We start from the raw sequence: 12992 nt of genomic DNA, 5'->3' as shown, positions 1-12992 counted from the left end.
GATGATGATGATGATTATTATTATTATGATTATGCTTATTATTATTATTATTATTATTATTATTATTATTATTATTATTATTATTATTGGTTATTTTCTGTTCAGTAAATAATATGTATTTTCCACTTTACAGCATTTATTTGAATTATTCCACATTTCATTAAAGAATTCTTATGTTAACTGTTGGATGGGGCAGCAGTCAATAAGCTTGATCGGAGACTTACTTCTGGTGTACGGTACCAGGTATTCTCTTATTGACTGTGTGATATCATGGTCAAACGAGAGGTGGAGTCTGACATTTGAGGGGCGAAAGCAGTAACTATGAAGAATGCAGCGTTGCCATATTTACGTCCACCTGCGGCATATGACGCTTTCATGCAGGCTGAATATTTAAACAAATACGTAGGCCTAATGCAATTCAATAAACTTTGAGCCGTTCTTAAGCTCGTGCCAATAATTCCAGCATTTAAGACAGAACACGTCATTGCCGATAAATATGAGATTTTATAATCACTAAAATGACAATAATTTCAGCAAATGTACATGTTAAATCAATCAATCAATCAATCAATCAATCAATCAATCAATCAATCAATCAATCAATCAATCAATCAATCAATCAATCAATCAATCAATCAATCAATCAATCAATCAATCAATCAATCAATCAATCAATCAATCAATCAATCAATCAATCAATCAATCAATCAATCAATCAATCAATCAATCAATCAATCAATCAATCAATCAATCAATCAATCAATCAATCAATCAATCAATCAATCAATCAATCAATCAATCAATCAATCAATCAATCAATCAATCAATCAATCAATCAATCAATCAATCAATCAATCAATCAATCAATCAATCAATCAATCAATCAATCAATCAATCAATCAATCAATCAATCAATCAATCAATCAATCAATCAATCAATCAAAGCCATAGACCAGCCAAAACCATCTTGAGGCAACCTCTAAGGCTCTTTACCTTACCTGTAACATCGAGATCGACAATTGGCCGTCTCACCATTACCTGACACAGAAAGTACCCCAGGCCCTAGTGATTGCACTAGGTTTTCTCGGTCATCGGATTCTGGGAACCTCATGAGAGAATGTATCGGAGTGTCCCAAATCTCTTCGTCCCAAACGCAAGCATTTTCTTGGCACCGTCAACATCAATACACTTCTCAAAACTGGCAAATTGAAACAATTAACGGGCATGTTGAACAATCTAAACATCCATATTTTAGCTTTTCAAGAAATCATATATACGGATAAAAACCACTTCGAGTCAGCAAAGGTAAACCAGCAATTCTAGTCCTTAACACACCATCGCAATTTGGCACCGGATTTGCAGTAGGAAAGAATATCATAAATTCAGTTATGAGTTTCACATCTCCCTCTGAAAAAGTGTCAGTGCTGGAAACAGAACCTATGCAGTAATCATTGCTCATGCACCTACAAATATTTACAACCATAAAGACCCAGAAAAGGTGGAAGAATTCTGGGAACTTCTAGAAGAAACTGTAACCCAAATTGCTAAGCATCATGCCAAATTTTTGATGGGAGATTTCAATGCACAATTGGGCAAAGAAAAGAAGTACAAAGCCACCGTAGGACTGTACCCTGCCCAGAAGAGAACCAATAAAAATGTCTGCGTACATGCCATGAATATCCCTTTGTGTTAGGTAGCATATTCTTGCTGTGAGAGAACTAGAGTATTTCAGATGAAATTATACGTCAAAACATTTCATGTTCCTGTGATTAGTACCTCCATTTTTAGATAAGTCAGATAAGTGAAACGTTGGTTACATTTGGATTTTATTGAAGATAGCAAGACTTACGTAAAACTGTCTGGCACGTTCGGCGGCAGCGATATCCCCTGTAGAGTTGGTCAGGGGTTCATACCAGTCTGAGTTGATAGTGATGGACACCTTTCCTGGAAGAAAGTAAGTAGAGCATTGACAATGGTGATGTACACTACCTCTTTTCTAGATTCAATAATGATATTTATTAATAAGTTAAGGAAGAAGGTAGAAGCGCTGCAAATATGAGTCGACAGTCGAGTTCAGCACTTATCTTGGACGGAACACAAGACAACATATACCGGTATATACCGGGTGGTTCACCAGCCCCTTATATTTTTCCGTAGGTAGGTAACCCAGTCCACCTCTGTGTGTAGTGGTTAATGTGATTAGCTGCCACCCCCGGAGGCCCGGGTTCAATTCCCGACTCTGCCACGAAATTTGAAAAGTGGTACGAGGGCTGGAACGGGGTTCACTCAGCCTCGGGTGGTCAAATGAGTAGAGGTGGGTTTGATTCCCACCTCAGCCATCCTGGAAGCGGTCTTCCGTGGTTTTCCGCTTCTCCTCCAGGCAAATACCGGGATGGTACTTAACTAAAGGCCTCGGCCGCCTCCTTCCCTCATCCTTATCTATACCTTCCAATCTTCCTATCCCCCACCAAGGCCCCAGTTCAGCATAGCAGGTGAGGCAGCCTGAGCGAGGACTGGTCCTCCTCCCCATTTGTATCTCCCGACCCAATGTTTCACGCTTCAGGACACTGCCCTTGAATCGGTAGAAGTGGGATCCCTCTCTGAGTCCGACGGAAAAACCAACCCTGGAAGGTAAACAGAGAGAAAGGAAAGGTAGGTAACCCAACTAACGCTTGCATCATAGCCAGCGGAAAAACATTAGTACCTGCTTCTTTATGGCCTTAGTACAACTATACCGTTTTTATAATGTTCGCGAATATGTTAGAAAACAGTGTTATTTCTATTACTTTAACTAAAATGAATGTGTAAACCGATCACTTCTTCTTCTTCTTTATCAGTTTACCCTCCAGGGTCGGTTTTTCCCTCGGACTCAGAGGACTCCATAAGGACTTCGACGTGCTATGTACGCAACACGGCTCGCGGTAGCTAAGGTGGGTAAATCACACGTCATTGCTGTTGCGTCAGGCAATCTGTGTAGCAGTAGTTCAATATTCAGAGGATGATTCCTTTTTTATAGTCTGTTAACGCCGTTTACAGTGACTGTTCTTTTTTTGCTAGTTGCTTTACGTCGCACCGACACAGATAGGTCTTATGGAGACGATGGGACAGGAAAGGGCTAGGAGTGGGAAGGAAGCGGCCGTGGCCTTAATTAAGGTACAGCCCCAGCATTTGCCTGGTGTGAAAATGGGAAACCACGGAAATCCATTTTCAGGGCTGCCGACAGTGAGGTTCGAACCTACTATCTCCCGAATACTAGATACTGGCCGCACTTAAGCGACTGCAGCTATCGAGCTCGGTACAGTGACTGTAATACAGCCGCATATCATTCTGTTTCGAAGAGTGAATTTTTATTTAGTCTTGAAAAGTGCCATTTGAATCCGATGTTACGTAGCCAGGTTGGACTACGACATGATGGTCTGTAGGTAGGAAGTAGGGTACCCTGCATATTCAGTATGAGCAAGTATTCGAAATTTTGATAACCTTGGTTTATGCAGATTTCAGTACGTCATAGTAAAGACATGGCATGCCTCAGTGATCAGTTGCCGGAGGTGACCAGGATTTTCCGGCTGCTGTGCAAACGCTACCTTCTTTACGCGACCCCACAGGAAGAAGTCAAACGGCGTTAGATCGGGTGATCTAGCGGGCCAGTGAACGGGTCCTCCCCTTCCTATTCATTTATTTGAATATGAAGGATGAAGATGGTTCCGTACGACTGCTATTTCGCTTGGATGTGGCCCCGTCCTGTTGATTTTCACAAGTTGCTTTACGTCGCACCAACACAGATAGGTATTATGGCGGCGATGGGACAGGAATGGGCTAGGGGTGGGTAGGAAGCGCCTGTGGCCTTAATTAAGGTATAACCCCAGCATTTGCCTGGTGTGAAAATGGGAAACCCCGAAGAACCATCTTCAGGGCTGCCGACAGTGGGATTCGAATGCACTATCTCCCGAATACTGGATACTGCCGTCCTCTTGAAACCACATTCGTAATCGCTCACGCAGCGCCACGTTTTCCAGTAACTGTGGGAGATCATTTTGATAAAAATAATGATATCGTGTTCGCAGTCGATGTCCTTTGAGAAATATGGTCCGATGAGAGAGCCACCCAATATCCTATACCAGACATTTTCCCCCCAACTGCACTTTAAATGGGTCCTGTCTTTGGATTCTCCGCGATCCAATAATGCATATTGCATATTTACGATGGTATTGTTGTGAAATCGAGCCTCCGTGGCTCAGGCGGCAGCGCGTCGGCCTCTCACCGCTGAGTTTCGTGGTTCAAATTCTGGTCACTCCATGTTAGATTTGTGCTGGACAGGTTTTTCTACGGGTACTCCGGTTTTCCCTGTCATCTTTCATTCCAGCAACACTCTCCGCTATAATTTCATTCCATCTGTCAGTCATTAATAATTTCCCCAGAGGAGTGCGACAGGCCTCGGCAGCAGGCACAATTCCTATCCTCGCCGCTAGATGGGAACTTTATTCATTCCATCCCTGACCCGGTCATTGACTGGAAAACAGGTTGTAGGTTTTCATTTTCATTGTTGTGAAATCACGACTGGTCTGAAAATAGGATCCTTGACATAAAAGGCTGCATTGTTCGTCACACTGTGTGGTGCCTATTGAAAGAATGCTACTCTAGCATCGAAATCACGTCCGTGGAGCTGCTGGTGTAACTGCAGATGGTATGAGTGAAATTTATTGTTATGCAGTATGCGCATGACTGATGACCGGCTTATCTTTGCCTGTTGTGCAAGTTTCCATGTACTAATATGGGGGTTGTTCTAGACAGCGTACAAAGCAGCTTCTTCATTTGGACCAGGCGTTATAGGAGCATCTCTCACTGAAGGTACACTTTTAAGTGTCCCTGTTGACCGCAATCTCGTCCAAGGTTTCGGAACGTATTGGTAGTCGGTAGTCTTCTGTCAGGAAAACGCTCATGGGCGAGCTGGCCGTGCAGTTCGGGATGCGCAGCACTGAGTTTGCATCCGGGAGATTGTGGGTTCGAGCGCCACTGTCAGCAGCCCTGAGGATGGTTTTCCGTGGTTTCCCATTTCCACAACAGGTTAATGCTGAGGTTGTACCTTAATTAAGGCCACGGTCGCTTCCTTCCGACTCCTAGCCCTTTCCTGCCCCATCGTCGCTATGAGACCTATCTGTGTCGGTGCGACGTAAGTTCAATTGTAGGAAAAAAGGAAGACGCTCGTGATAGACGTTGCGACTGGACTGGGTTCTGCTTTGTTTTCCTATAAATGAGCAACATATCAGTGTATTCGTCACTGGTTACTGAGTGAATGAATACGTGCTGCGATGCGACCTTGTAAGTGTGCATAAGCGTTGTGTGTCCGTTAAAATACGGCATGGTCTGTCGGTTATTTGGGTTGCCTATCTCCGAAAAATAAGGGGCTGGTGAACCACGCTGTATATTATATAACCTAAAGATACTGATAATTTAGTTTTATGAACACCAATTAACTTGAAATTTCCTTTTATGGTCGACAAGGCTCTCCGCTAACTGTGTGTCATCACAGTAAATTGATCAATAAACCTAGCAAAGAAGAAACTACTATGCACAATTCCGCGCCAAATATTAAGGACCATTCGGCAAACATGTGATTTATTGCGCCTTGAAATAAAACAGGTACCCGTATTACGATCGAATTAATAGGTTATGCCATGTGTTCTGTAATCTAAAGAAGTTGAATGAACACTGTAAAACATCACTGAAGACTTTGACACGGATATTAACTTTCGAGGTGGAATGGCCGTAATTAAGTACTAAACCTCTAACAAATATGAAGTATGTTGACTTCGTGGCCGAATCAGTTAAGGGCTGGAGAACAAAATGTGTGATTATCGGCAGCGTCGCGGTTCGAATTCAGCGTAAGGCATTTTTTTGAACGGTAGAGTTGCTCCATTTTAGCGTGGATAAAATACTAATCAGTATTTTTTCCCATTGGTCTTAAGGGATGCGCTCTGATTTGCCGTCTTTCCCTTAAGGATGGGTTGGGGAAGGATTGGGAAGGAAATCCGCCTTGGTCTTTTACTAAGGTGCCATCCCGGTATTTTCCTGGTGGTGAAAAATGGGAAACCTAGGAAAACCATTTTCAGGACGGCTAGCATGGGATTTGAATCCACAACCTTCCGAGTTCAGCGCACATAAATATTAATTCACACCTACGAGGTCACATCACAGCAATTATTCATTTCTTCACGATATATTCCTACGAAGAGTACGTTGAGTTATTGCTAATTTATGGAGAAAATACGGTCGAATTAAAATGTATGCCACGCGCTTCGTAAAGGTAAAAAGTTAAATGAACACTGTTGAAGACTTTGACACGGATATGAACTTCGATGTCGAACGGCCATATTTAAGTAATAATCCTTTAACGTGCGTTTTGTATGTTGTATTTGTGGCTGGCCGGTTAAGGGCCGATGACGCAAGGTGTCTGAATGCCGATATTGCAGTGGCTCGTTTTTCTGTTTATTTTTGACCGACAGATAGCATCCCACTTTAGCAGACACACAATGTTTATGCACACTTACCAGGTCACATCACAGCACATATTCATTCATTCATTCATTCATTCATTCATTCATTCATTCATTCATTCATTCATTCATTCATTCATTCATTCATTCATTCATTCACGATGTATACCAGTGACAAGTACATTGACATGTTGCTCATTTATGGAAAAACAAGGCGGAACGCAATCCATTCGCAACGTCTCTATCACGAGCAATTTCCTGACATAAGACTACCGACCACCAACACTTTCCAAAACCTTGAACGAAGATTGCGCTCAACTGGGATGCTTGGAAGTGTAATTTTCGTTAGGGATGCTCCTCTAACGTCTGGTCCAAATGAAGATTCTGTTTTGGATGCTGTCCATAATAACCCTCATTTAGTACTTGGACACTTGCACAACAGACTAACATCGGCCGGTCATCAGTCGTGCGTATACTGCATAAGAATAAATTTCACTCATACCATCTGCAGTTACACCAGCACCTCTACGGACGTGATTTCGATTCTAGGGTAACATTTTGTGAATGGGCATTACGCAGGGTGACAAATAATGCAGCCTTTTTTTCAAGAGTCCTGTTTTCAGACGAATCAAGATTTCCCAACAATGGCGTTGTGAATCGGCACAATATGCACTATTGGAGCGCGGAGAATCGCCATTGGGTAAGACAGGGCCCATTTCAAGTGCAGGGGAAAGTAAATGGCTGTTGTGGAATCTTGGGTGACTGTCTCATCGGACCATATTTCTTCGACGGACATCTAACGGTAGCGCGCTACCTTCATTTTCTTCAAAATGAACCCCCACAGTTGCTGGAGAACGAGCCACTGCATGAGCGATTCTGAATGTGGTTTCAACGGGCGGGGCACCACCTCACGGATCAGTAGTCGTCCGGAACCATCTTCATTCTTTATATCCAAATAAATGGATGGGAAATGACGGACATGTTCACTGGCCCGCCAGATCACCCGATCTAACGCCACTTGACTTCTTTCAGAAGGGTCACTTAAAACAGGTGGTGTTCGCACAGGAGCCTGAAGATCCTGGTCATCTTCGGCAACTGATCACCGAAGCATGCCAAGCTGTTACACCTGGCGTATTACAACGTGCAGGAATGTCTTTGAAATGTGATGCTGAAATCTACATAAGCCAAGGTGGCTAACATATCGAGCATTTATTACACTAAATATACAGGGTACCCTACAGACCATCATGTCGTAGTCCAACCTGGTTACGTAACATCGGATACCCTCTCACACCGTATGTAGCATATACTCTACAGGCAGTATTTTACCTGAAATAATACAAAACAATATAAGTAATATATAAATAAGGGCAGAAAAAATCAACTCTTGAGTCCTGATGTAGCACGTATGCTACAAATCATAAAAAACTAGTAAAAGGTAATTTTCTTTTGGGAATATTTTAAAGTTATTTTAGCAATATATAACACAACGAAGGCGGAAACATGTTCGGAACTGAAGAGGATACAAAGGGGGAACATTCACTCTTTGGAACAGGATGACATGTGGCCATAATACAGCCACTGTAAACACCGTTAATCAAATAAAAAGTGTGCTAAACTGTGGACCGAACCTTCTACCGGATAGCTTGGCTGATACACTAGCAACGAAGCGTGATTTAGTCGCCTTAGCTATCGCGAGCCGTGGTGCTGAACTAGCACGTAGTAGTCCTTACAGGCACTACCTGTCCAAAAGTAAGACAGTGTTATTCACAGCTGCGATTGTTTTACAATTCAATATATTTTAAATCATAGAAATAATACCGGTCCGCATCTCTGGTGTAGTGGTTAGTGTGATTAGCTGCCACTCCCGGAGGCCCGGATTCGATTCCCGGTTCTGCCACGAAATTTGAAAAGTGGTACGAGGGCTAGAACGGGTCCACTCAGCCTCGGGAGGTCAAATGAGTAGAGGTGGGTTCGATTCCAACCTAAGCCAGCCTGGAACTGGTTTACCGTGCTTTCCTACTTCTCTAGGCAAATACCAGGATGGTATCTACCTTAAGGCCATGGCCACTTCCTTCCCTTTTCATTGTCTATCCCTTCCAATCTTTTCATCCCCGCAAGGCCCCTGTTCTCAGCATAGCAGGTGAGGTTGCCTGGGTGAGGTACTGGTCATTCTCCCAAGTTGTACCCCCGACCCAATGTCTCACGATCCAGGACACTCTCCTTGAGGCGGTAGAGTGGGATCCCTCGCTGAGTCCGACGGAAAAGCCAACCCTGGAGGGTAAACAGATTACGAAGAAGAAGAAGAAGAAGAAATAATACTGCTGCTAATGAATCATATTCGCGAGCATTATATAATCGGTATAGTTGTACTAAGGCCGTAAAGGAGCAGGTACTAATGTTTTTCGGATGAGTATGATATACACGTTAGTTGGGTTGCCTTCCTCTGATAAAAGTAAGGGGTTGGTGAACCACCCGGTATACAGATTATATAAAATTTTATAGCCCTAATATACTACTGGTAAAATAGGGTTTGTAACTGGATATTCAATAATAATAATAATAATAATAATAATAATAATAATAATAATAATAATAATAATAATAATAATAATAATAATAATAATAATAATTTACGTATATATTGTCCACCTCTTCAGTGCAATAAAATATTACCATTTAAATTAAATGGCTTGTCTAAACATTATGTTTAAGGACTTATTTCGAACTATGTTAAGATCATCTTCAGCTTGACGTAGAAGAAATAAGATATACATATAAAACATTAGTACATAAGAATGAAGCTAATAGGAGAGAACCATTATAAGCAACAAAATTATGTTTTTATTGTATACTGTTATAATTGTGTTGGATTATCAGTATTTCTGCACAACTTTCTGGCGTCACGATATTATTTTAGAGGATTATACGTGAGGTTTGAGTTCTCACCCCCGGAGACCCGGGTGTGATTCCAGGCTCTATCATGAAATTTGAGGAATGGAATAGGGTCCACTCAGCCTCGTGAGGTCAACTGAGTAGAGGGGGTTCGTTTCCCACCTTAGCCATCCTCGAAGTTGGTTTCCCACTTCTTCTTCACGCAAATGCCGGGATGGTACTTAACTTACGGCCACGGCCGCTTTCTTCTCTCTTCTTGGCTGTCTCCTTGCAATCTTCCCATTCCCCCTGTTCAGGATAGCATGTGAGGAAGCCGCCCGGGAAAGGTATTAGTCCTTTCTCCCAGTTGTACCCCGACCAAATATCGCATGCTCCAGGACACTGCCCTTGAGGCGGTTAGGTGGGATCCCTCGCTGAGTCCGGGGAAAACGAAGCCTGGACGGAAAAAACACGCACACGCACACGCACACACACACACACAAGCAGAAAAATAAAAACAAAACCAACACCATGCCTTTGTCCTGTTTTACTTTCAGAAACTAATTTGACATTTTGCTGTCTATGTGTGATGTCCCAGAACGTGCCTGCCTTTCTTTCGTGCAGGCAGGTGTAGGTATGTTAACCATGTGATCTGCGACGTCATAAACATGACTGACATACCATTTTCTTAGCCACACCTGAAATGGCGACGGCCCAGTTCTTTCCTAAAACCCCAGTAGAACAGTAACTCACCTTGCTGCGTGGCGCGGTACTGCTCGTCATAGAGATGGTAAGCCCTAGCATGAGCGATAAGCAGGTGATGAGTGGCGAGGTAGTCCCCGACACCGGGCTTATTGATCGCTGGAGCTTGAATGAATACTCCATCGTTGGAGTATCCAGCTACGAATGTTAAGGGTTCATTTAATGTGATCCACCATTTCACCTGAAATCAAACACAATTTATTGTACCACTTGGAAGTTATGAGTGTTATGACTGTATGCTATGAAATCTTCGCTCTAACCTAGGGTAATCATAATTGTCCATGAAAAATCTAGGGCCGTTAACCATACTGTAAAATTTAAAAACTGGGGAAACTCATATCAGTGGTTTATTTTACAAATTTTTCACTGGTTTAGACTTTTCTTTTACAAAATCCATTTTAAAGACAATGTTGTTATAGTACTACAGGGTCTATCTGAATTATCTTCGTTTTTAATAATCTGTTTACCCTCCAGGGTTGGTTTTTCCCTCAAACTCAGCGAGGGATCCCACCTCTAGTACCTAAAGGGCAGTGTCCTGGAGCGTGAGTCATTGGGTCGGGGGATACAACTGGGGAGGATGATCAGTACCTCGCCCAGGCGGCCTCACCTGCTATGCTGCACAGGGGCCTTGTGGAGGGATGGGAAGATTGGAAGAGATAGGCAAGGAAAAGGGAAGGAAGCGGCCGTGGCCTTAAGTTAGATACCATCCCGGCATTTGCCTGGGGGAGAAGTGGCAAACCACGGAAAACCACTTCCAGGCTGGCTTAGGTTGGAATCGAGCCCACCTCTACTCAGTTGACCTCCCAAGGATGAGTGTACCCCGTTCCAGCCCTCGTACTACTTTTCAAATTTCGTGTCAGAGCCGGGAATCGAACCCAGGCCTCCGGGGATGTCAGCTAATCACACTAACCACTACACCGCAGAGGCGGATAAGTTAATTTTATGTTAAATTAACATAAAATATTCGAATATATCAATGCTTTTAGCTTCGCAGATGAATAAATCTGCGTCATCACATTTCTCTTGCATGATGTGCAAATAAAATTATAATAAAGAGTTGGTATGGTGATAATGGCCTCGCACAAACATTTCTTAGTCACTTAACAGACGGGTAACAATGCACAGAGTTTTCAGCTGAAGTGGGCGGACTGTAGTTCGTGTATTGTATTGTATTGTATTTTATTTCGTCCAACTGATCATACAGTGATATGGGACACGTCAATAATCATATTTACAGTAACAAAGGGTAAAACAGTAATATACATGCCATGATAAATAAAGAGAAATATACAATGTGGTAAAGAGGCACAGATTAAAAAAAAAAGTGATACATAAGTTAATTTTCAAGAGCTAAGTATTCTTCAATAGAATAAAAACAATGGTTAGAAACAAATTTGAATAATTCTTTCTTAAATTTTGAACATGGTTTTATCTGCTTAATGTAGTCTGGTAATTTATTAAATAAATGTACTCCTGCATAACTCAAACTTGATTCATATAGCTTAGTTTTGTGTGGTTCTATGTGCAGACTGTGTTTATTTCTAGTATTATACCTATGTACATCAGAGTTTATGGTGTAGCTGTTTACATTCTCCTTCATATATACAAGTGTATGGAAGATATAAAGGCTAGGCAATGGTAAAATAAAATAAAGTTTAAAGTATTTCTTGCAGCTTGTCCTCCTGCCGACACCGGCCATTCCTCTAATTATTTTCTTTTGTAACTTAAAGATGACTTCGCTATATCGTGAATTCCCCCAGTAAATGATTCCATAGGTTAGTATGGGATGGACATATGCAAAATACATAATTTGGCAAGCCTTTAAATTAAAACTATTTTTCAAAGATATTATCATGAAATAAATTCAACTAAGCTTTTTCCCTATAAACTCTGTATGTTTATCCCAAGTTAATGATTCATCCATCCACAAGCCAAGAAACTTTGTTGATGATGAGTACTCAATTATGGTCTCTCCAAATGATATTGGACTAACTTCCATATTGAAATTAATCTTATGGTGAAATCTAATCACAGAAGTTTTCTGTTTACTTAAAATTAATTTATTATCTTCAAGCCAGCTCAGGATATTACTCACTATATTGCCTGCCTTCAATTCTAACCCTTCAGAACTTTCATCAGCTACAAAAACAGTAATATCATCTGCAAACAAAGTTAATTGCACTCCTTGAATATCATCAACAATTTGGACGATATCATTAATAAATACTAAAAATAATAATGGTCCTAAAACTGACCCCTGTGGAACACCATGATCTACGTTTCTGGCACAGGAATACACATTCTTAATTACATTTTTGCTCAAATCAGTACCGGTATATTATATTTCAACAATCTTTCTTCTATCCCCTAAAAATGATTTGAACCAGTCATAAGCCATTCCCCGAACTCCATACATGTATAACTTTTCTAAAAGCAAGCTGTGGTCAATTATATCAAAAGCTTTTGTTAAGTCCAAGAAAATACCTAAACATGCACCCTTCCCATCTAGTGTGTCATATATCCGTTCAATAAAGTTAATGAATGCTGTGGTAGTTGATCTATTTTTACGAAAGCCATTCTGGCAACCAGCTAATATATTATGCTTCTCTAAGAATGATAACAGTCTATCGTACATAATTCTTTCCAGTATTTTGGAGAATACAGAGGGGAGGCAGACAGGCCTATAGTTACCAGCATCTTCTTCACTACCCTTTTTATGTATCGGAACAACTTTGGTTACCTTGAATTTGTCTGGAAATTTACCAGTGGTTAGTGACAAATTTATCAAGTAACAGAGAGGCTTGATTATGTATTGGTAACAGTATTTAATAAGGTAGTTTGAATAACCATCTAATCCAGAAG

The 12992-nt window shown here is 41.4% G+C and overlaps 1 protein-coding gene across 3 annotated transcripts in view; it reads right to left on the bottom strand.

Moving 5' to 3' along the window:
- The window catches only part of LOC136858638 (myrosinase 1), a 100408-nt gene that overhangs the window by 27405 nt on the left and 60011 nt on the right, over window positions 1-12992 (bottom strand). For all 3 annotated transcript variants that reach the window (XM_067138342.2, XM_067138343.2, XM_067138341.2), the window contains 2 exons: window positions 10122-10311; window positions 1850-1944 (listed from right to left, as the gene is read on the bottom strand). In XM_067138342.2, the coding sequence (XP_066994443.2) occupies window positions 1850-1944; window positions 10122-10311 (285 nt within the window). The remainder of the gene's footprint in view (window positions 1-1849; window positions 1945-10121; window positions 10312-12992) is intronic.

This window comes from Anabrus simplex, chromosome 1 (assembly GCF_040414725.1).
Source record: "Anabrus simplex isolate iqAnaSimp1 chromosome 1, ASM4041472v1, whole genome shotgun sequence".
NCBI lineage: Eukaryota > Metazoa > Arthropoda > Insecta > Orthoptera > Tettigoniidae > Anabrus > Anabrus simplex.
Note: the sequence above shows the minus strand (reverse complement) of the source record. Positions and strands in the feature narration are given on the sequence as shown.